Consider the following 25,715-nt stretch of genomic DNA (forward strand, 5'->3'; position numbering starts at 1 on the left):
ATCAGCTCTTCCTGGGTCTTGAAACTGCTGGTCCTTAGGCAGGAACTACACTCTTGGCTCTCCTGTGTTTCTAACTTGTTGACTCCTCAGATCTTGAAATTTGTCCATCTCCATAATAGTGTGAGCCAATTCCTTATAATCACCTATTGGTTCTGTTAAAAAAAAATCATGACAGCCACCTGTGATGTATAGTGTTCTACATATTATCTGCTAAGAGAGCCATGGTGGTAATACTTAGGTGACCCTACCAGGCCTTTGAGGGGCCAAGGGCCAAGGGAGAGTATCCTAAGGGGATCAGACAAACACACTTTCTGTGTGCTGGGCACCACCTCACCAAGTAATGATCTTTACTCTGACATGTTGACTAAAATTATGTAATAAACATCAAGATAAAATTAAATTGATGTTCTTTTTAAAAGTACATTTACAGAATGATTGAGTCAATCCCTTTGCTGAAGCCTGGGTATCTCTGTTTCCTATTGCAAAAGGCACGTATAGAGCATTCACAGCTTGTGAAAATGCTTTATGAAATGGAAGACCACAAGGTTAGGTTGCCTGAGGTCCTTCTGACCACAGTGGGGAGCCACAGGAAGTCAGGAAGGACTGGCTTCCAGAACTTATGGGGCCACTAGCACCCAGCCACATCCATTGTTCTAGGTGTGCAGGAATCATACAGGGCTCAGAGGCAACCGATGGGCTTGCTGAGTCCTGCCATGCCTGCACCCAGCACCTTCCAGATTGTCCTTGTTCTTCTTTCCCTGCACTCTGAAACATGTCCCAGCCTCCTGGAGGGAAATGATGAGAGCAGAGTTAGACGTGAAGGTGCAGCAGCAACACAGATCTTGAGCCACCCATCCCACAACCTCTGCAAGACTGACTGCTTGCATCATTTTCTTTCCCAAGTCTCTGCTGTGGGACCACCAAAATGGAAATATTTTGGTCAATTAGTGTGATAACTGACATTTCAGGAAAGATGAGGAATAATTCCTTCCATTTAACATCAAGGGGAAAAAGAGGTCAATGGGGAATGTGGCCCTCACTTCTCCTGGTGTGCACCAGATGTGTGGGATTTGGGTAAGTGTAGGCTTGCATCCTTTTTTACCCAGGAAGGACCCAGAAGGCAGACTTCTGGAATCTAACCCTCCCCAAAACAGAACAGCTAGAGAAAAGATTTCTCGGCAGACACAGAGCATGAGGGGACATTTGATGCCTGCTTTATTCAGTCACCAGTAATCTCTCTTGCATCACTCACTTTTGTTACAATTGACTAATAGGCAACATGCCTCCGCCCGAGCCCCGGAAGATAGAAACACTGTCCTAAAAGGCTGAGCTCCCCAAAGAGCAAGGAGCAGCAGGGATGGGGCACAGGAGGCACCAGTTCCAAGCCCTGCTGTGGAAAAACTGGCTCTGCAGACTCCGGCACCCGGTGAGTGCTTGCCTTGGTTCTCCAGAGGGCTCCAGTGAGGGTTGGAGAGGGACCAGGGTATGTCTTCCCTGGCAGGTGAAAATGTTCACCCTGCAAGGGATTTGGGAAAGTCAGATGATTTTACATCCGAACTTGCCCTAAGGGCCAAAGTAGCTGAATTCTAATGACCAGTGCAATATTTAGACACTAGAATCTTGTCAAAAAAGGACTAATTTAGAAAAAATTTCCTCCAAATATAATAATGCATTTTAAACTCTAGTTGGTGTTTTGGATACTTATTATAAAAGATGAACTGGAAATCATCTGGTTTACAAGGCATCACATGTATTTAATGCATAGATAGAAATATTAAGATCAGTGATTCTAAGGCGTGAGTCCATGCAAAGTGTGTGTAAACAGGGCTTTGCAAGAAATATGAACTTAACACTATAAATAAGACATTAAAAATTAATTTTTTAAAATGTCTTATTTATAGTGTTAAGTTACATGTTTTTTAGAATTGTATTTTAGTTACATCAACAAGGCTCTCCTAAGGAAAATTACTTAGACCAAATTTGTGTGAACATTTAAGTAAAGATCCCATAGATTTGTATTTTAATAAAGTAGAACTCAATCACTTATTATTATGATTAGTTGCCCTTTATACCTGATGCCACCAGGTAAACTTTAATACTTAGTGATGTCGTTTTCAATAGTAGTTCTGCAATACTGTTTCTGTATTATTTTTGACTTTAAGGTTCAAACTTATCAGGTGAGGTTTTTCTGCAGATGAATTCTTCTGTTTGCAGAAATTCAATAATTGACATGGAATTTAATCATGTTGCTGACTCCTCAGTCAGAAGATCCTTCCTCTCTTTCTCACAATAGAACAAATATTAAAGGAGATGTTTTCTTTTCATATGGTATCAGGATTAGAATGATTTCAATTGAAATTTGATTGTACAAGAATTGTAAGATCAGGAATGAACAAACGGGACTTCCACTTTTGATGAATTGTTAGCAACATTGGTGCGTGTGTAGGTGGTTTTCCATTTAAGTACAGTATATTAAACATGGAAGTTTGTTTTGGGGAGCTAAGCCTATTTTCCCATGAAAGGATGTTCTAAGGGGGAAGCTGGATTCCCAAACACTGTTCTTTCTTTTTAATATATGTCAACTCATTAAGTTCAATAGTTCAGTGAAGGTAAGGTATCTGGACTATCTATTCCCTATTATTGGACACCTGAGTTGTTTAGAAATTTTTCATAATTATTATTGGTATAAGGGAAATATCCTTATCAGAAATATTTTGTTAATTTATTTATTTGATGTCTGCTTTTATAAAATGGTAAGTCCTATGCCCTATGCTTCTTCATCTTATTTTTCTCTTCAGTATTCATCATTTAAAATACACTACATATTTACTTATTTGTTAATTATCTCTGGATCCTGCACTAGTTTGTAAGATCCATGAGAGCTGGACATTTTCCTGACTTATTCACCAGCATACTCCCCAGTACCCAGAAGAGTACCTGGAATACAGCGAGTGTTCAATAAATATTTGTTAAATGAATAAAGGAAGGAAGGATAGAATACAGTAAAAACTTATTGTATCTCTACTGGGTGAACAGTACAAATGTGTGCCCTATCTTCAAGGAATTGAAGTCAGTTCTGAGAAAATCAACAAAAAATGCAATAAAACATTTAATAAACACTTTTCTGGGAATATGTCTACAGATGTTCACACACACAATGGAAATGGTATTTGTTACAAGTTTATTTATTATGACATGGCTTACAATAGCAACAGAGTAGAAACAACCCAAGAATTTGTGTAGAATTTGGAGTCGCCTGACTGGGTGCATATCCCAGCTCTGTCACTTACTAGTTGATTTATGTAGGCAAATTTCTTGGTTGGGTTTTCTTTCCTATGAGATGAATTTGTTTGCAAAGATTGAGTGGTTACTCCATGCAATGTGCTGGCAGTGATGATAAGCATGAGTGGGGGATGTTTTCTTCCTGGGCTGTAGTGCTGGGCATGGTAGCAGACCTCTGGGACATGAGCCAGGGATTATGAGGGACAGGAGAGGTGAGGGTAGCTGTAGATATCTGATTTGCATGATTGGGTTAGAGCAGAAGCCCAGGGGGTATACTCTCTGATTATGTTTGCATCTCTTAATCAATTACAGTGGAAATATTGAGGCCAGGCCCCTCTGGGTGAATGTCTTTAAAGTGACCTACTTTTCATAGCTTCCTTCTGTTCTCCCGTGATGATCTGTGAATTCTTTTACATTATGGAAATGGGTGTTGGCATAAACCACAGAACAACCAATCTGACCAAGTGAACAAATGGCCTCAAATAAATGTTTCCTTAGTGAATAAGAACCAGGCACTATTTGTAAGCAGAAGGAAGCATATCCGTTTTCTATTTTATTATTTTAGGATTATAATTTCTTTAAAAAAACATTCTATTATGGAAATTTCAAACAGGAAAAAATTAAATGGTACAATGAATGAATAATATCCATCACCTTCTCATATCTAGAGTGTTAAAATTCTATTGTTGGGAAAAATTAGTTTATATAGAAGCACGTTTTTAGAATTACTTTAATGCCACTCTGATTTTTCCTCTTGATTTTAATTTATTATATAAGCAGCACTATAACTATGTGAAAATTTCTTTTAAAATATCTAAGATTCCTTTGCACTAATTCATTTGCTACATTGGTGGTCTTTTCTTGTCATCAGGCATATGTAAGCTAATATAATGACCTTACATAATTATAATTACCTTGCATAATTAAAATCTTAGTCTTTTTTTCCCATTTAACATTGAGGTTCAATACTTCAAAAGTTGCTCTATGGTCTTTCTATCTAATGGTTTTATTGTCTGATAGTTCATTAATTATTGAAACATTTCCTTATGTTGGGCCTGAAAGTTCTTTCCAGTTCATGAATGACGTTGTGATGCAGGAAGGACACATCCTGGTACAGGCAGGACCAATCCTGGTTCTCTTGAGTGTTTCCTGGAGCAGGGCTTCTGGGTCAAGGTCAGGACATGTTCATTTCTGGCAAGTCAATGACAGTTGAAGACGCCCTCAGGAGTCTTCCTGGATAGTTCCTGAAAAATCTCATCAAGTGTCCAGTGGCTGTGAGCCAGGATTTTCCACATGAACTTACATATTTACTTTTATATTTCATTGTAACTATAAATCAATCAAATTCTTTACTTCTAAATTAAAAAAAAAACTAATAACAAGAAAATGATGTAAGGCAAGCATCTACTCTTTAGAAATCTCCTAGTTTTGAGGTCTTTGGGGATCCCTGTTTTAATAGTGACTAGAGGTGGCTGAACCCAAGCCTCATGTGCTGTGCATGACACTGTTCCCCAATATATACCTCAAGTCATGGAGCAGTGACCTTTCTTGGGGCCATTGTTACCTCCCATCTTCTGCATCCATTGAAATCTTTATCTCTTGTTCTGAATCTCACCTCTATTGACTGCTACTCTCCCTCCTCTTTACCCCAACTAGACAGAACTCTGTCACTTAACTCCATTAATGAGAGATGACAAAAGCTTTTTGAATTTGTTCAATATTACTGAAGATGTGGGCTAGAAGAGAGAAATTCTAACATAGTTTAATACAAGGACATTCCTATAGGTAGTATCTTGAATGTTGCCCAAAGGCCCATGTGTTAAAGGCTTGGTCATCAGAATAGTATTATTAGGAAGTGGAGGACAGTTTAAGAGATGAGATTTAAAGGGAGGACTTTAGGTAATTGGGGTAAGTTCTTGAAGAAGATTGTTGAACCCTGTTCTCTTTCTCTCTCTTTCTTCCCTGGCTCATGATGAGGTACATAGTTTTTCTCCCTCACATGCTCCCGCTATGATATGTTACACACCACAGCCCAAAGCAGTGGGGTCAACTAATGATGGACTGAAACCTCCAAAACTGTGAGCCAAAATATACCTTTTCTCATTATAAGTTTAATATCTCAGGTATTTTGTTATAGTGACAGAGAACAACTAACAAAGACATCATAGTCCGAGAAACCATTTACTACCAACCATAGGCCAGGAGGGTCTGATGGAAGTAACAAAACTATACTGGGAATGACCTTCTGCTGTGTACACCATACTATGGAACCCAGTAAAACATACCCCAGGTCTGTCCCACACTTCATTCAAACACTGCAGTCTCAAACAACCATGGTGGTAACATGTGTACTTTGTTTTAGACATGGGTGAGAATTATCATATCCTGACAGAGCCCCTTTTTCTGGCTTGCCTCAATGGAAGCCCTTGAGGCTACCTGAGCTCAGTGATAGCAACTTCTCCACTCAACACCTAGCCAAGTTGACATCCACCCCTGCATCATTAGAGGAGCCCTATAAGCTCACCACAACCAGGCTGAACCCCATTCTACATTATTTACTTCTAGCAATATATCTTAGGATCTAATCCTTCAAAACATCATCTTGGAAATCGCTGTTTTTTCTTTCTTTCAATATGTACAGGAACAAACTTTTATTCTGAACTTCCCCTGCTTCAAACCTGTGACCTTTGTGTGGGTAGAGGTGTGTTTCCCCTTTCTAAAACAGAAGAATCTCACACTTATTTGCTATTTCCATCAACCACTGCATTCAGATGCTAACAGCCCAAGTTAGTGTTAAAGAAAAACTTTATTTTGCAAACAACGTACTAGCCACAATTTCTATACATTTCTGAAATTGCAAAAATTAATAGATATGAAGACTCCCAAGTAAATTAGTTATGATTTCTTCTGGCTGTAGCCTGAGGTAATATTTTGTTGTTGTTGGTGGTGGTGTTTTTAAATAGTTACAAATTATAACTCATCATTTTGTTTGCTATAAGATTTGTTATAAGATCTGCTCAGGGTATTAGCAGGAATCAGTAGGTCAAAGGTCAAGTGCCTGATCTTTCTCACAGACAGGTTCAGGAAAAAACATTTCCAATGATCTTGAATGGTAGTTCCTGACAAGCTTTTACAATTGTATGTATTTTTTTTTAAATAGTAGAATACCTTTATATTTGTGGGAGGTGGAGGGGGGGAATTCTAAAAGTTAAAATGTTTGAATATTAATTATTGTAATAGATTCATGTTGGGCATGTTGCTAAAGGAGTTATAGGTACTATGACCTATGAGTGGGTTTTAGGAATAAAAGCAGTTAAGTGTCACTGGTATGGAGTTTTGGTGCTGAAAGAAGTGGCTGAAATTTGTTTATCAATATTCTTTCATTTAGAGTTGTACTGTGCTCCTGCTGGTTGGTCAGAGATTTCTAATCAAAAGAGACTTTCCCAAGTTGAGGACTCTACCATCACCCTGCAAGGCAGTAGGGGTGTATCCATTCCTGCCCAGAGTGTATTAGTCTGCTCAGGCTGCTGTAACAAATTCCACAAAGTGACTTAAGAAATAGACCATTTGTCTCACAGTTCTGGAGACTGGAGATCCCAAATCAAGGTCTCAGTAGGGCTAGTTCCTCTGAGGACTAGATTTATAGATGGCTGTGTTAACCCTACATCTCTTTACATCATCTTCCCTTTGTATTTGTTTTTGTCTCCAAATTTCTCCTTTAAAATGACATAGTCATTTGGGATTAGGGCTCACCTTATTCTGCTGTGACCTCATCTTAACTAACAACATCTGAAATGACCCTATTTCCAAATAAGATCACATTCTAGGGGGCTGAGGATTAGGACTTCAACATATGAGTTTTAGGATATGACAATTCAGCCTATGAGTATAAATCCAGCCCTATCTATATAAATCAAACTTCAGCCTCAGTTGACAAACCTATGCTTTGGGTAGGTTGGGACTTTTAAATAGCATAGTCTGGACCTCATGTACCACCATCCACAGGGAGAAATGTGGTACTTAACCCACTTGGGTGGAAAGAAAGATATTCATCAGAATGTGGCTTTCCCAAGAACAAGCTTAAAATCTCCACCCAGCATGAAATGAAGGCTGGGGATGGGAGGCTGAGCTGAAGCTTCTGGGACATTCTTCATGGGCTGCCCAAGGGTCCAGAGTGACTAAGTGTCCACCTGGCTCGGACTTCTGCTAGTTCTCAGCAGATAGTTTCACAAAGTACACAGCCAGGACTACCTTTAAGGGCAGAATTCTAACTTTTAGTTTAAATGTCTGTGGTCTCTCTGAGTATACAAACTGGCAGAATGACACCGAATTTTCTGGGTATGGTAAGCTTCTGGGGTGTTCATATGCTTGTCACCCTTAACTGAACTCTAGATGCACATCAAAGTGCCTGTACCTTAGTTGGCCTCAATCAGCTTTCAGATTCTTCTCATGGCAGGGCCTGAGCCACATGACTTAGGTATGGCCAGCAACCTGGCCCTGCTTGCATCCTCCTGATGGTACGTTTCAGTATAGGCCACAGGACTTGGTGGCAATATTGATTATAGCCTGTTAGTCCTTGCTTGACACCAGATGGCACTGAAAGTGTGCCACTCTCTTTGGCATGCTAATACTTACCAGAAGCTGCAAATGAACATAGTGTTTATGGGCTGACTGATCAGAATTTGGACCTAGGGAACATTGCTAAACAGTTACCTGCTGACCAGTGAGCTTTCTGCTCTGCATCCTGGCAGCTGACCACCCCAGGAGAGCTTCATACACAAACCCACATAGGTGGGAATTCCTCAGGATAGTGTGGGAACACTTGAACTATTCCTAAATGTTCTAGCAGTTATGTGGAAGTTGCCCATTTCCCATGATTAGGCCACATGGTCCCTTTAGGGATGACTTCTTTCCCTCTAACTGGAAGCATATCTTACTGCAGATGCCCATGTCTTTGTGATGATCTGAGGCTCTGACCTGAGAGTCTATCAATACAATTAGAGAATCATCCAACTTCCATTTGGATTGGTAAGATGGCAAAGTTGATGATCTTTCTATTGGTTGTGAAACACAGAGCCTGTGGGGTCCTTGAGGTTGGCCTAGACTGGCCTGGCTGTCAGGATTCACCCTGCCCTGCACCTTGGGAAGGAAACTGTCCAGTCACTATAAGGCCACTGTAGGTCATTTGGGTGTGTCTCAGTTTACATAGAACCCTGATCAAAGACAAGTGGTGCATAAATCTAATTATTGAAAAGCAAACATGCTTTTGTGTCTTGAGGGCTAGCATGTGCTGAGCTGTTTGGGGTTTGTTTGCTTTTTCCTATTCATTATCACACAGTGCCTTTTCACTTTAGATGGAGCTTCATTTGCTTCTAATCCTTTTAACTGTAGCTTTGTTTCCCCCTGCCTTCCCTCTAAGCACAAGTCATTACATAAACCAGGAGACATGAAAACAGTTTTAACCAACAGTGAGGGAACTCCTGTGTAAAGAAAAGGGCGAAGAGTTTTTTGTTCAGCCGTAATCCTCCTTTGTGTCCTATGTCACAGCCCGAATGTAAGAATGTCCAGATCTTCTATAGGTATGAAAAAATGACTGTTTCAAAAAAAACAAAAAACACAAAGCATCTGATTTCCCATTTCCTTTTTGGATTGTTTGCCAGGATAAAAAGAAAAACAAAGCACAAAACAAACACAGCTCTGTATGTTGCTCTTTTACTGAAATTGTTACCAGAATCTTAAAGAGAAAATGACAAGATCATCAAAAGACTAGGACTGGAAGATTTTATTTAGGATGGTAGATTTATGTTGCTTCTGCAAAACACAAAAAGCAGAGATCTCTTCTTTGCCCAGGAGACTTGTTCCCTCCCACTTTTGAATCTAGTTCTCATTAGAAATACCCTAGAATTCCCTTGCTGTACTTATTTATGTGGTCCAGGTAGGCCTGGGTTTTTCAATGAAAAGAAAGGTTCAAAACAAAACAAAACAACTCATATTCACAATAATTCAAGAGACCAGAGGCAAAAGCAATGTCAAGACTTGTTTCCATGAGACTCTATGGGAGGATGAGGATGTCTATTAGGAAACCAACAAGATTGAAGTGCCCTCTGGCTTTGTCACCCTGGGACTGTGGGGGCCCCTTCAAGGAAAGCTTTGAGGTCAGCTATGCGTTTGACATTCTCTGTGTCCTCTGCTCTCCCTGTTTTGTATCCCCTCAGCATGTTTCCTTCCCTTGATGCCTGGCTGTTGGCTTCTTCAGAGGGTCCACCCATGTGGTGCCATCTGTGCAGGTCTAGGTGTGGTTGTCCTATGGCAGGCACTGGGGCTTCTCCCAGGAGCATAGTCATCCAAACTTGCCTCATTAGCAACTGTCATACTGTTACCTGCATCCTGAGCCAGAGGCCTGACTCTGGAGGCCAACTAATCAGGTCTGTCCATGCCCTAAAAAACCAAGCAGAAAAGGTAATGGTGGAAAGCAAGGAAAGACAACCTTAATCAATATGGTTATGTCAGAAATGCAAAGTGAGACTCAGCATCTCAGCCCTGTTTTCCAGTTGCTGAGAGGAGATACAAGTTTAAATAGAGGAAGAATTGGAGTAGCAAGTGAGAGGTATACATAATTAAGCAGTCTTGGTCGAACTGTGATCTGGTGGGTCATTCTCTCAGTTCTGGTTCTGCAAAGGGACAGTTCTGGAGTAGTCCTTTATCACACAAGGAAGCAATTTCCACTTGTTGCTCAGGATATGTATTTGTCAGACCTGTGATTCTGAAAGCCAACAGTTCAGTTCCATGTGATGATTGCTCCTGCTTTTCCTGGAAGGTGTAGCACAATGGCTGAAGACTTCTAGATGCTACTCTAGGGGTCTAAAATCAGAGGCTGCATTTCTCCCTGGAAGTTTGGTCTCAGTCTTGAAGGGAGAGATAAGTTGGGTAAACTTACAGCTAATAAGTCTTGCATTACTAATTTTTAGATGAGCACTTGCCCCTTAGAGGATTAACAGGCTTATATGTAGAGGTGAGGAGGGACTTGACCCAAAGTTTAATAAAGGAGACTGATACAAAATAAAGGCAGAAAGGCCAAGCTTTATTCTGCTTTCAGCTACCCATAGGGCACAAGAGCCACTGATTTTAGCAAAGTCAGTCTAAAGTTCCTGTTATAATACTTCAGACTTAAACCTGGGGCTCCTGGGAGAGGCATACCTGCACCTGTGTGCACCAGTGTCCACCTATCTGGAAAATGACCATTCCTTAGAGATGGGGGGAGGCAGGTAGGAGGTGAGGTGGCCTTTTCCATCTTGTAGAGTCTGGCTACATGGCTGTTGGCCGCCAGAGGGGCTGCTACAGAAGACCCAAGGTGGAAGTTCAGTGGTGTGCTGTGCTCTGGGTGGGACCGAGGGCATGGTCTTCCCTTTGCTTCAGCTCCTTTTAGCTGTTTTTCTGTCACTTCAGCCAAGCTGAGTGGTGTCCGTCCTCTCTCTTCCAGATGACTGTGAACTTTAGACCAGGATCCTTGTCTTCTTCTTCCTAGACCTTTTACAGGAATTCTTATTTCCAGATGGAGCATAGAGGTCAGAAAGGGAAGGGATCTCCCTAGGCCCAACGGAGGGGAGCAGCAGGGCCTCCCCTAGATCCAGTTCTGTCTTATGGAGAACTCACACCCTTCCTGTCCTCCAGTGGATAGCACTGAACAAATACTTGCTGAATTTATGTGATGAAGACTTGAGTGTGTGAAATGCTCCTGAGCGCATAGAACGAGGACATTCTCTCTTGCATGCCAGGGGTGGAGTTGGTGGTCTCTTCATTATTCATCATCAGGGGCCATTGGTGGCATCTATAGGATGGCCTGGGACATTGTGTGCCATACACTTGAAATTTGTGGCCATAGCATTTGCTGGTACAGATGGTCTGAGTCCCAAATTCCAGTCTAACACTCTGGCAGGAGCAAGCTTGTGTCTGAGGGTGTCTTGATTACCCCAATATGTCACTCTTTTGATATACCTCATTATATTAAGCATGACCTTAATGACAAACATATTTTTCATAAGTGTAGAATAATTTCTAAATAGTAATATGGCTGAGCCAGAAGGGAGCTCAACCTACTGTCCATCTGGATGATTCCTGCTGTGTATGAACTGGCTTCATTTTCATGTATGGTCATGTGACAGCAATTCATATGTCCAATGTTGTATTCTCTTTGGCCCTGTGTAGTCGATGCTTACAAATTTAGTATAGATACCATGGAGTACGAAGTTGGTTTTTTTTTTTTTTTTTAATTTTCTATTTCGAGGGATCAGTATAAGAATTAATTTTAAATTGTCCATTGAGTTATTTTACAATTGTATAATTAGAGCCTTGGTGAGTACAAGTATTTCTCAGACTTATTGTCCTTTTCTTATTCAGATTTAGTTTCTATATCTTATAAGGTCATCTATTCCTTTTGCCTAAAATAATACTTCATAATTTCAAACCTGTGGGATTCTACTTTATTCCCATTTGTTTAATCAATAGTCTTGTAATTGATTAGTGTAATCAATAGTCTTGAGCTTTTCTAAGGTTTTAATTTATCTTTTTCTAAAAATTCCAAATCCAAAAGGCCAACAACTTTGCTAAATCACTCTTTCTTCCACCTGTGTACTAAATAGATTATTATGTCCTATATTTTGTACCACAATAGAGTCTATTTTGGGGTTTACCATGCTATGGCATTGATGTAACTTTGTGCACTAATTTCATTTTTTAAAGCATTGATACTTTATAATAAATTATAATGTTTTCTAGAATTAAAACCTTTTCATAACTTTTTCCTTCAAGAATGTCTTTGCTTTTGAATATATTTACGAATCCATCAGATTTTAGAATCATTTTTGACTTAAAAAATCACTCCAATTGGTATTTTGGTTAGATTTGCATTCAGTGTGAACAGTAATTTTAGAAGAAAGTGTCCTCTCAGTTCTCCTCCTTTGCTCCCTGGTCCCATCTTGGACCACACAGTGTCCTTGTGCATGGAATATTTGGCACCCTGGATGTTCATCTCTCAGATAATCTTCCATCTTCTCACTGAACTCAGCTGTGGCAGAAAAAATACTTGCCTCCTACATCCGCTAGCTCAAACATCCCAACTCTGGCCACAATAAGTGGAGATTTTTTTTAATGCAATTCAATATGTATTTAACTCCATTATAAAAATAATTGCTCAGGGGTTCACTGAATACAGTTTATTAATTTATTAATAACTGATGCTTAGTTTGTATTCCTCACCCCCCCTCCCATCCCCACAGTGGAAACATAAATAACTGCTTTGTAAATATTTTTAGATACTTATTCAATTGTTTCCTAATGAAAAATACAATGAGTAAGAATCTTTGGGGGCTGGGGTTGTGGCTCAAGAGGTAGTGCGCTTGCCTGGCATGTGCGCGGTGCTGGGTTCGATCCTCAGCACCACATAAAAAAATAAATATTAAAAAATTCTCTCTCTTACAAAAAAAAAAAAAAGAATCTTTGGGTCAGAGAATGTACATTCCCAACTTGGGTACTTATTGTTTCTTTAACTTCCAGAAAGATTGTGCCAATATTCATCTCATTCCAGGGTTCAGATTTAGCTTTAATTATCTGTTTGCTCTTCTCCTTTGATTCCATGAGGGAAGAAACATTGAAAGAAAAAGCAATTGTTTTTTAATGAAAACCAAAAGAGAGGAAGAGAGAGGGAGAGGGAGGAGGCAGGAAGGAGGAGGCAGGAGGGAGGAGGCAGGAGGGAGGAGGGAGGAGGGAGGAGAGAGAAGGGAAAAGGAAGAAAGGAAGGGGGAAAGGGAAGAAGGGAGAAAAAGAGTTTGTTTATTTCTTTTTTCTCAATATACAAATAATATTAAGGTTTTTAAAAAGTTTTCTGGAGGAGGGAATTTTGGCCTTTGATTATATGATTTTTGGAAGCCCCAGATCACCTGTGACTGTAGTTGGTATTTGGTAATTGACTCTCTGCTAGGTTTGATTCATGCTTATTGTGAGAATATCAGATTATCCTTCCTGCCCCCCCAGTACTTAACAACAAGAACCTTAAAATACTTCTGGGAAAGTCTCCTTCTCCATGAGGTTTGCATCAAGAGGCCCCAGTGCACCAAAAACACAATAGAGTTTCATACTCACTTCAAAGCCCTTTGTTTACAAGGGCAACAAACTATTTATATGCTTTGCTTTAAATTCCTTGATATTCTAAACTTATAATGTTTTTCCTCCTCTTTCTGCCAATGAGATCTTGTGACTAACTTCTCCCCCTCCTGGGTGTCCCCTTTCCTTCTTAATTCATTACAACTTTATGTTTTGTACAGAAGCTTTTCATTCGACATGGTTTTCAGCTGTAACCCAAACACATTCTGTATGAGCCACTTGAAGGATTTTAAGATGAATTTAAGTTCATTGGAGGATGAACTTAGTCTGCAGGTCTGAGCTTCTGTCCAAGTTGCATTGCAAATTAGTTCAAAGAATCTACACAAAATAATTACCTTTATGGTTTCCAATGTGTAAAACAGACACAATATTATCTGTTTTGTTGTTTGCCATGAGGATCATACACTGGATAAGTATATAATGCTCTAGGATTATGCAAGGAAATTATTTGAGAATGGGATTAATTTTCTTATCTCCTGCAATTGTTCACTTCATTTGCTTTCAGAAGTATGGGTTTAATATCCCTTATCCAAAATGCTTGGGCCCACAAGTGGTTTAGATTTCAGAACTTTTTCAAATTTGGGGGTATTTGCATATAACAATGAGCTATCTTAGGGATGGAACCCAAGTCTAAACATGAAGTCTATGTATGTTTCATATAAACCTATACGCATGGCCTGAAAGTAATTTTATACAATATTTTAAATGAATTTGTGCGTGAGGCAAAATTTCAAGGTGTGGAATTTTCCACTTGTGATATGATGTGGGCATTGAAAAAGTTTTGGATTTTGGAGCATTTCAGATTTTTGGATTAGGGATGTTTAACCTGTACATTTCATTCAATCTTGGGAAATTAGGAAATATGTTTGTTCAACAGTGTTTCCTCGGTCCCTATTGCAAGGGATATGTGATATACATTTCCTGATGAATTTATGAGAAGATGTACATATTTTTATTGCTCTGATACACCACAATTTATTAATCTGCTCTTTTATCAATGGGTTTTACATAACTTCCATTTTTTTCATTCATAAATAATGCTGTTGTAAACATTCTTGAACATACCTTTTGGTTCAAGTGTTGAATATCTTTCCAATTACTGTGTTATTAGGTTAAAGTCAGTGTAGTATAAGTAAATCAATATGGTTCAACCTATTATATATTTGTTGAATTATTGGCTCAAAGATTTGCAAATCCCCAACTTACTTATTAATATTGTCAAACTGTATTCCAAAGTTCCTGTTGATCTACCTGCTGCCTAACCCTTGGTATTGTCAGACTTTTTAGTTTGCCCCAAATTGGTGGGTATAAAATGGCATCTTGTTGGAACTGAATTTGTGTTATATTGATAATTTCATAATTTGCTCTTGTCTTCTTATCGATTTTGACTGTTTTCTATAACATCATCTCCTTCTCATTGATTTAGACATCTGTATGTATTCTGGACATTACACTGTCATTTATGCATGTTGAAATAGATTCTTCAAGTCTGTGACTAGTTTTTCTACATTTTAAGTACCCTTTTTAAAGAACAAAGATTTGAAATTTAATAGAGTTTAATTTGCTTTATGTTAAAGGGTTTTGTGTCTTGTTTAAGACATAAAGATAAGCGTATATTTTTTCTAAACCTTCCTTCCCACCCCACTGTCAGGAAAATCAATTACGTGGCACTATTTATTGAATAGAAAATTCTCTTCTATTTTTCTGTCAGCTACTTTTAAAATACATCAGGTTTCTGTGTCTATACAGCTCTGTTCTTGGTTTCTTTATGTCACTTCATAGGTTGATTTGCTTATTGTTGAATGAATGGTACACTGTCAATTTAATTACTATCATGTTTTGGAAAGCTTGATATGTGGGAAGATGAGTTATTTCAACCTGTTGATGAAAATTATGTTGAATTTCTTTGATCTTTGTTCTCCTAAATATGTTTTAGGATCAGCTCATTAAGTATAACAACAGCCCAAACTAACCAAACCTACTAGAATTCCAGTGGAAATTTCATTGAGCCTGTGTATCAATTTGTGTAGAATTACAGAATTGCAATGGACGCACAGATCCGCTGAGTAGAACTGACATTGTTATAATACCCCTGGTCTGAGTTTATGTTTTTGGGTAAAAGTTGTATTTCTTTTATTCACAGATTTCTGTCTTTCCTATGCTTAGAAAAATTCCTAGCCTTGAGTTTTTAACATATTACCTTTTCTTCTTTTCCTTCATTCCCCTTGAAGGAACTCGTCCCCTGATCCCTGTGACTGATTGCTTACACTTTAAGATTCAGCTCATGAGTTTTCTTTTTGTAGAATATTTTTGGTCACTCTCTTCCTCTTAGTTCTTTGGAGATTTATTGTATATCTTGTAAACAAAGCAATGCAACGTTTGTTTCTAGCCATCACACCACTGAAAGCAAAAGTGTTATTGCTGAATTTTAAATTTTATTTAAGTTTTGTTTTGGCTAACTTGAATTGCCAAGCATTTTTTTTTTCTTCTGGGTTCAAGATTAGCATATTATCTGGGTTCTTTCCTCACTGAGAAAAAGAAACACACACCCCCCCCCACACACACACTCACTATGTTTTTTTGTTTAATGGCAATTGTGTATTTTATATATATGTATATGTATAAATCACACATATATTTAATATTATATATAATCACATATAACTTTCCCATATTACATATAATCACATACTTACTTTTCATATATGTATTTAATCCCACTTGCTTTCTCTTACAATATTGTGATTATAGATTCATTGACATCTAGTATCGAGTGTTTTGAAAAAATGTTTAAGGTCAGACTGATCTTCCCTGTCTTATTAGGGAGGTGACTTTTCCCCTGTCTGAATACCTATAGTATATTTCCTTTGCCTTTGAAGATTAGGAGTTTGAAGTTCACTACACATAGTTCAACTATGGCTTATTTTGTTTTTTCTCTAAAATGTAGTGGCTCTTTCAGATTAGATAAACTCTTCCTCTCTATTGTGGTCTGGGTTATATCTCTGAGCATTTTTTCTCCCCATTTGTTGAATTCTCTGCTTTAGGAATGCCAACTATCCTTATGTTGCATGGTTTTTGCTTGTCAAATCTATTGGGTTTTCTGTGAATATTTTTGCCTTTAAAAATGTTTTAAAAGATCACTATTGCTATCTCCACCCTACTCTATTCCAGCACTTCAAATCTAAACAGTGTCTATTTTCTTTCTGTGTCTTCTAAATCAGTTAAAATTTCACAGTGATTATTTTTGTTATTTTTCTTTAGATGAGTAACCTTTCTTTGCATTTATCTTTTTTGAACTCTTGTTTTCTGTTTGCTCTAATTAAACCGTGCTTCTTTGCAAAGCAGTTATCAATTCTTCTTCTTATTTGAGTTTCTTTCCTGTCATGCTCTATGCATTTCTTTGGCTTGCACTGTTCTTAGTTTCTATCCATAGTGTGTTGAGATAGCTGCTCTGATTTCTTTTAATCTGACTCATACTTGGGCAGCCCAGCCAAAGTATGATACTTGTTCTTGACTCTTTTCAATAAATCTGAGGCCCATCTAATTTCTTCTTCAGTCTCTAGGGTGATCCCTGAGCCTGCTATACTCTGCTGTTTTCTTTGGCAGGAGGAAGGTCCAGGTGATAGTGGAGATGAATGAGAACCCATTGGAGATGGGACGCAACCTTTATTAGACTAGTTGGGCTCTGCACTCTCCTTTGCCATTTTGTTAAATATTTTGTACTATGTTCTTTCCATTCATTTGAAAAAGTTTTTTCCCACTGTAGATTCATTTCATATTTATATGTATAGCCGAGGCTTCTCTGGAAGAATCATCTTCAGTGCTCACTACTCTTGTCTGATCATTCTCTCCAGCTTCTCTGTCAGAGGCTTTAGGGAGACTGGTGTGGGATGTTCTTTCCATAGGCATGGGTCCTGGGAACAGCCACCAGGATTGTGTGAGTGAGAATTATGGCTTTGGAGACTCTGGGATAAATTGGAAAAGAATCATGTGGGCTTTGTCTGATCTGCTCTGGAAACTTATTTCTTGACATCTTTGTAATTTCTTTCTTTTTTCTCTTATCAGGCAAAGACAAATTTCTCCCTCTGGCCTCTAATTTCTTTCCCCTTCCCCCCTTAATTTTGACTCGGGGAAGGAAAATTCTGTGAGGAAGTTTCCATATGTCGTTCCATCTGATGTCCTTTATCTATACATGTTTTAATGCATGGCATTGCTAAGGTCTCCCTGAATGTCATCTGGTCTCAACTGTGCTGAAGGAAAGGCTTCTATTGATATTTGGGCTGGGGTATGACAGGAATGGGGAGTGGGTCAGAGTCATAGTATTCAAGAGAAAGTCACAGTGAGAGGTAGTGCAGGGGCACGAAGCTCACAGGTGTAGATGGGGCGTTCACTGTGCTGTGGAGTTTCCCTCCTACTGGAAGAATAGAGGGCTTCATAGTTATTCAGAAGGGTGACCATTGTCCTTTGTAAGCACCAGTAAGTTCTATGGGTGATTCCTTTTGTTGAGAGCAGAAGTCATGGTAGCATCAGCCTCTGGTGCCTTTGAACAGCACTGAAGCCCTTGTTTCCGCTTAGATCAGATATCTGGATTCAGAAGTCAGTACTGGGGCCTGGAGTGGGGAGAGAGAGCTCCTAAAAATTAATCAGAAATCCTTCCCATTAAACAGCGGTAAGATTAGAAATGTTAAACAAGATCCAAGGATAATAATGATACCTGAGAAGAGAACCATGCTATAAAAATGTGATGAGAAAAAGAGGCTACTTTCATGCCTCCAAAGAGAAAGTCTAATGAAAGGAGGTGATTCACTTGCTCACAAAGGACAGTGACACTGCAGAACTCACCTTCTGAATGCTTTTCTCTTTAATGGAGTAGTGTCAAATTCAGAACAATGGAAGATTTTCCCACTTGTGTTTTTCAAAAGGGTCAGTGACCAACTTGTAAAAACAAAACAAAACAAAACAAGCCTCCAAAGTAATTATTAGACTTTTGTTTTTATTTCAGATCCTCAGAGGAACTTTAGTGATAATATGTAGAGCTGTATTTTTTTTAAAACCGTGTTGTTCGAAACTAGAAGTTTGTCATTGATTTTCAGACTGACTGTAGCTTCAGAGTTCCTGTTATTTTAATTTGGCAGGCTCCTTTAACTTATATTGCCTTTGAATGTGGGAAAATAAATAAGACACTAAAAATACAAAAATAAAAATTTGATTGCATGAAAGATTTAGACAGTAAAAAGGCAAATTAAAAATTAGAGAAAATATTTGCTTAAGGCTAAGAAAAGTATAAATTCTTTAATTAGAAGACAAGAAATGATGATTTATAAGTCAGAAAAAAAAGAACAATTTAATAGAAAAATGGGTACCTAGAAGAACAAGGAGTATTATATAAGGAATTATTACATACTTCTTAAAAATGATTGACCTCAATAATTAAAAGTTATTTATTTTTGCATATCAGTTTGAAAAAAGTTTGACGAAAATTAAAAGATTTTTAATCTTAAGTGCTACTGAGAGTTTGATCAGAATTAATGAGGATTTTTTTATTTATTTTATATATATATATATATATATATATATATATATATATATATATATTAGTTGTTGATAGACCTTTATTTTACTTATTTTTATGGGTGCTGAGAACCAAACCCAGTGTCTTACACATGCCAGGCAAATGTACTACTGCTGAGCCCCAGCCCCAGCCCCAGCCCCTGATTTAATTTTTAATGAAGGAATTTTAGTTTTTTCTATTCAGACTAAAAATCCAGATTACAAATCACATACACTTTGGTCTAGTAATATTATCATAGATATATGTACAAAAGTCAGCAAAACAAGTAAAGAAAACTCATGAAAGTGTGGGCCCCAAACAGAAAACCATGCAAATTTCATAATTAGGTAATTGGTTAAATAATTCTATAATAGAAGACTAAGTTGTCTTTAATAGCAGTGAGGCAGATATATTAAGTATTGATATGTAGATTCTTTCTGAAAATATTACTTATGCTCATATATAGTTCTTAAATGAATTAAGAAAGCTAAGATAATTTATTTTTTGGGTGATTGTGTAACAGTGGTCCACTTTATGCTTTGAATAAAACCCTTGCTGCTCTGCCACTGCAACTTATTTTTTAAATGGATCTGTTTCTTTCTTTGCCTATTTATACTCAGTAAGAATTAATTATTCCTCCCTCCCTGCTCCTCCCCAATATCTCTCCCTCCGTAATCTCAGAGGAATCTTCCCCATCCTAGGCAGAGTTATCTGTCTGTCCTTGAGCACACATCTACCATAGGAACAAAGTAATCCGACTTTGGGGAGTACTGGAAACCTCAGAAATGACTGTTCCCCAAATTAACAAGTGAATTACATCTCCAGACAGAGAACATGTGGAATGTGGCCTTTGAGTCATCTCTTTAAAAGCCCACTCCCTTCCTTCCTGTTGATGGGCAGAATTACATACAGCCTTTGGGACAGAAGCCCCCTGTGTTTCTTCCTTGCTAGCAAAGCAATCAACCTTCTTTTTCCTTTTCCTCAAAACCATGTCCTTGTTATTGGATTGGCACTGGGGACAGGACCCAGCTTTTGGTAACAATTGCTTGTATACTTTTTGTACTTTTAAAATTTTCTAGCCATATATGTATTTATTTATTTCTAATATAAAAAATTGTTATAAGAGTCTCAGGTCATGCTTGCTTTGGCAGCACATATACTAAAATTGGAACGATACAAAAGAGAAGATTAGCATGGCCCCTGCGCAAGGATGACACGCAAATTCGTGAAGCATTCCGTATTTTGTGCAAACACAAAATAAACTTCACTATAAAAAAAAAGAGTCTCAGGTCTACAAATGATTTTCCATTTCTTTATAACCCGTTGTTCTAACAGTAGCAATCAATGTCATTGAAAATGAATGAAAAAAAAATGTCGTTTTTCTTTTCCTTAATGGTAACAAATCATTGTTTAATATGAGGTACATTTTCTGTATTGCTTATTTATACTCAGTCAGAATTAACTATAGAATCCTCCCCCACCACCTCTTGACCCCAATCCTCTTAAGACATTTTAAAAATTCTTACAGAGAATGACCAAATGATTTGAATAATTTGCAGCCTTCTGAGTGTTCCTGACATTTCTTTCTGGTTTTAAGCATGATCCCTTGAACCAAAGGGTGACCTCCTCCAGATCTTCTGTTATCAGAATGTGTGATACTAGGTTTCAGTACAGCCCAGAGAACTTTTTTATCATGTTATATTTTTATCATGTTATATTTTCTGACCCAACGCCTCATACACTATTTCAAACAGGGCAATTTCTTTTCTTTCTTTTTTTTTTTTAAAGAAAGAGTGAGAGAGAGAGTGAGAGAGAGGGAGAGAATTTTTTAATATTTATTTTTTAGTTCTCGGTGGACACAACATCTTTGTTTGTATGTGGTGCTGAGGATCGAACCTGGGCCGCACGCATGCCAGGCGAGTGCGCCACCACTTGAGCCACATCCCCAGCCCCAGGGCAATTTCTTTTCTCCTTTAATTACATCAGGGATTGAGTTTTAGGTCTAGTGCACACATTCACACTTAGATCTGCGGCCTGCACTTTACAGAGAGGGGAATAGCAAAGGAGCCAGAGAGCCCAGAAGTTCATATTAGTTTAGAGCATTGTAACTTGGGGGTCCGAAACAGTAAGACACACTGCTGGGGTTGACTGAACACCCTTAACTTGCAGATTTCCAAGTCGCTGTATGAATTAATTCTATGCTTGGCCTGTTTTGTGTTTGGCTGTACACTTTTGAACTTATAAAATGATATGGACTGGGCTGGAGCGCTTAGAAGTGGAGTGCTCGCCTAGCATGTATGAGGCTCTGGATTTGATCCTTAGCACCACATGTAAGTAAATAAAATAAAGGTATTGTATCCACTTACAACTAAAAAAAAAATTAAAAAATGATATGTACTGCAATCAGTAAAGCAAGAACCACATTCCATGTGTCAAAAATGGCATTTCTTTTTCTCTTCTCTTTGACAGTTCAGTTTTGTACCAAATATCACAGTTCTTTTTTGGTAACTCTTTTGGATAGTCTGTGTCTAGAGAATTGACTCTAACAGTTTTCAAAGTTTATTTCAATTTCAAGAAAGTCATTGAAGAAAAAAAACATTATTTAAACATAAACAAATATTCCTTGATTGAATCTGGAAAAAACAGAAGCTGGGCCTGGTGTGAGAAGGACCAGGAGATGATATAGTCACGGATCATGATGAGGCGACAAATGAATTGGGCCCTATAATGGAACTTGTGTCCCAGTAGTTGTTGTAGTAGGAGTGACAATGACTTTCTTTAAAAGGATAACTGACTTGTCAATCATCCTTCAAGAGGTGGAAATGTTGTAATGCTTTGCAATTTATTCAAGCACTTTTTTTTTTAACAATATGTATTTCCTCAGGTCCTTTCCCTCGCAGAATTCTTCTGGCCTTGTATCCTGTTCATGATTCTGACAGTACTTCGTTTCCAAGAACCTCCTAGACATAGAGACAGTTGTAAGTTTCACTTAATATGATTTTTTAGATTACAAACCTTCAGAGAAATAAGAGAGTACTCATCCCTCTGTTCTTCATCAATGCTGAATTATGAGTGGAATAAATGAAGAGTGTTCCATTCTAATAGTAGCAGTTCATCTGGGGTATATGCCAATAAGCAGCAATTTGGATTTTTTAAAATTAAAAAAGATAGTCACACATTTGCTCAATTTAGCAGACAGCTTTATCCTTGCAACTAAACTGAATCAATTTGGACCTAGAGATATAAGACATGTAGGAAAAGTGGAATAAGAGGTTAAAGATGGGAAATACATTTCAGTTTACCACGTGGTACTGATGGTGGTGGTGATGGTGGAGACAGTGGAGACTGCGATGATGATGATGGCAATTATGATGGTGATGTCCTGATAAACCATCACTGGTAACTCTCTGTGCTCTGGGAACATCTGTCAGACCATTTTGTCTGTCTGATTTGAAACCTCAACAGCAACATCCCTTGAGAAACAATGGCCTGCTGTTTCCTTTTACTATGCCACTTGAAATGTATAAAATGTGGTCTACTCTGCAAATTTCTCTTGAATAAATGCTTATTGAATATTGGGGATTTGTCCAAAATAGGTTGTCTCTTATATCTAGGTTTTATATATAGGGAAAAAAATGGCTCTAATTGTTCTTTGTTGTTTGAGGACTGTATTATGTATTATAGGTTGAGACAGTCTCCATTCAGGAAAAACTGAAAAGTTTTTCAGAATTCTTATTTTATAGATTTATTTATTTGCTTATTTAGCAAATATTTCTCTAGTGCCTTTTGTGTCCCAGGCCTTATTGAGGATAAGACAGAGAATCAGGTATTCCTTTGCCTTTATAGAACCACATAGGAAACAGGAAACAAGTATGTTTGGGTCAGGGCTAGAGTCCTTAATCTATGACCCAATATTCCATTGTGGTGGCTACTATTCTTGACACATTCTTGAGAGAGATGGGATACAGAAGTAATGCTAGGGAAATGCACCTCCTATTCCTTGCTGAGATATGACCTCCAGCCCTTTTAAGATCTCCTATTCTATAACACTGAACCATGAATCTGCTAAGAAGTCCATTTTTCCCCTTAGCTAAAAAGTCCAAAACTTTACTTTTCATTCATTCGTTCATGTTTGTTCATTGATTCAATCATTAAACATTTAGTGAATGTCTTCTATGTGCAAACATTATGCCCAATACTAGGCAGAGTATGTCTCCATGTCTTGGGAAGTGAGAGAATCTCCCAGACCAAACTAGACTTCTGGCTGTCATCAGGGTTTCATATGCTACAGCATAGATGATCAGTGACATCCAAGTTGCCTGCAGTCATCGGGGAATGACTGTTCCCACCCTTCCAGGAAGAGAAGGGTGGTAGGGTTGGGGAATGTGTGATCAGTACTTTTTGAAGGAAGCTAGCTCACTGTAGCAATGTTTGAAAAGTCTTTGATTCTATCTAGTGAAGAAAACAATTTTGCATCATATGGTATTTAACAACTACACATAAACATTTCAGAAATCAAGTTGCACTAAACTCAGAACTTTTGCTCAAACTTTAACATTCCTAACTTACATGAGATGGGAAAAAGCATCTATTCTTATTCTTTCCATCTATGACTAGTTTGCAAAGGGCTTTGCCTGAGGGGACTGGCTGCACAGCAGAGGTGTTGCCACTTCGTGAACAGGGAAGTATGTAGACCCTAGAAGAGAGGTGTTTGGTATAAAGAGTTTTTGGTTTTGGATGGACTCCTCAGGCAACTTTCAAATTAATAAGAGGATTAATAATATAATAATTTAATATTACATATTATAATTCTAACTTAATAGGTATTCCACCTCTTGTAGCAGGTGTATGGACTCATTTCTTCCTTGCATCTGTGTCCAGGTTACTTGCAACCCCGTGATCTGCCCAGTCGGGGTGTTATGCCCTTTGTCCAAGGACTTCTTTGTAACACGGGGTCAAAGTGCAGGAACTCCAGCTTTGAAGAGTCCATGGATCACCATTTTCGGTAAGAGACACACAAACATCCTTTACAGATTCCTGGGAAGTTGATGCACATAGCAGAAAGCTTGCTCTTAGGACAGCCTTAATAATTTGGGACAGATCAGGAGATCATGAAAGTGCAGAATTTAGAACTTAAAGAAAATTGGTTTTATTAAATTCAAATTTTACATAATAATGACTCCAACTAATGGTTAGTGTCTGTTAACAGGAAACTGTATTTCAAGACTCAGAACAAATGCTGACGAGCAAATCCCATTTGCATGCAATTGTTTGTTTCTGTCCATTAAACTCTGACTTCAAAATTATTTGCTTAGTCAGTTTTTCATTTTGGTGCCAACGGCCCCCCAAACAAGCAGTTTTTGAGCTACCTACTGGGATTCTGTCTTCAGCTGAGATCAGTCAACTCTTTCTCCTCTATCTTGTCACATAACTGGACTGCAGGGAAGGTATGATGCCTTCTCTGATTCTCTCAGTGCTGAGTTATGCTGACATTGCCTGTGGCATCAGTTGGCATTGGGGATTGAGATATTTTCAAGTGAGAAGGGTCAAAGTGAATATACTTAAAGTGGAGGATCTGGAATGTTCTGGAAAGTTCTCCCAGGTGGAGTAAAGAATGGGAAAAAGTGACTAGTTGCTCATGATAGTATGAATTTATTAGGCATAGATGTAGGTTTTATGTCTATACTCATTGATCTAAGGCATTTAAATATGAAGTGAATGTTAAATTATGAGATCTCTTTCAACTTTCAGTTACAAGAAGAAAACTAAAAGTTCCCAGATAATTTTGGACACAACTGTATAATAATTATAAAAGTTGCCATCTTGGTCCATTTGGGCTCCTATAACAAAACATTATAAACTGGATGGCTTATAAGAAATACACATTTTTTTTTCTCACACTTCTAGAGACTGAGGAAATTCAAGATTATGGAACCAGCAAATTTGGTGTCTGGTGAGGATTCATTCCTTACAGACTGCACCTTCTAGCTGTGTCCTCACATGGGGGAAGGCTGGAGGGGTCTCTCTGTGGTCTGTTTTACAGGGACCTAATAATATTTTAAAAGACTCCACCTCCAGGAACTAAATGCCTCCAATGCCCCATCTCCTTATATCACCTGAGGGGTTTCAGTTTAATATGTGAAGTTGGAGGTAAGCAGATATTCAGATCATAGCAGGTGCGTTTGTTTTAAAGCTATGTAAACATATGATGTAAAGAATCATTTGCAATTTCAAGTATAAGACTATAATATTGAAAAGTTCCATTATCTGTGTGTGTGTGTGTCTCTGTGTGTGTGTGTGTGTGGTGTGTCTGTGTGTGTGAAGAGAAAGTATACATGCAGAACTCTTTCTTCCTGGGAAGCACTCTGGAATTCTGAGGCTTATCAGCATTTTCATTTCAGGTGTTATATCTGTACCTTACACAGAATGGGGAGTTTAAATGATGTTGAAATGGAAAGAGTTTTTCACACACACATTCCTGGCTCTATGATTTTTTTGGTTCTTATGAATCTGCACAACTAACCAATCTCTCTGCATCTCAACTTTCTCACTTACCTACCTCAATTGTGCTGGATATTCAGGGAAAATAATCTAGTGTGATACAGGGCACAGACACATGCAACCAGAGGGAGTTAATAATAAATTCTTAGTACAATGGTTATAACAACTGTAAGATACTTTTTGACATTAGGAAATTTCTCTCTTTCCTTCCTTTCTTTTATGC

The 25,715-nt window shown here is 38.1% G+C and overlaps 1 protein-coding gene and 1 non-coding gene across 2 annotated transcripts in view; both read left to right on the forward strand.

Annotated features, from left to right (window-relative positions):
- The first annotated feature begins 1,307 nt into the window (after positions 1–1,307).
- The window catches only part of Abca13 (ATP binding cassette subfamily A member 13), a 423,614-nt gene continuing 399,206 nt past the window's right edge, over positions 1,308–25,715 (forward strand). Inside the window, exons 1-3 of the mRNA XM_048786593.1 lie at positions 1,308–1,426; positions 21,876–21,969; positions 23,873–23,996. Of these exons, the coding sequence (XP_048642550.1) occupies positions 1,358–1,426; positions 21,876–21,969; positions 23,873–23,996 (287 nt within the window). The 5' untranslated portion in view covers positions 1,308–1,357. The remainder of the gene's footprint in view (positions 1,427–21,875; positions 21,970–23,872; positions 23,997–25,715) is intronic.
- LOC125611559 lies at positions 20,131–20,236 on the forward strand. The gene has a single exon (XR_007341773.1). It is a non-coding gene; the product is annotated as a U6 spliceosomal RNA (small nuclear RNA).

This window comes from Marmota marmota, unplaced genomic scaffold (assembly GCF_001458135.2).
Source record: "Marmota marmota marmota unplaced genomic scaffold, marMar, whole genome shotgun sequence".
NCBI classification, from domain to species: Eukaryota; Metazoa; Chordata; class Mammalia; order Rodentia; family Sciuridae; genus Marmota; species Marmota marmota.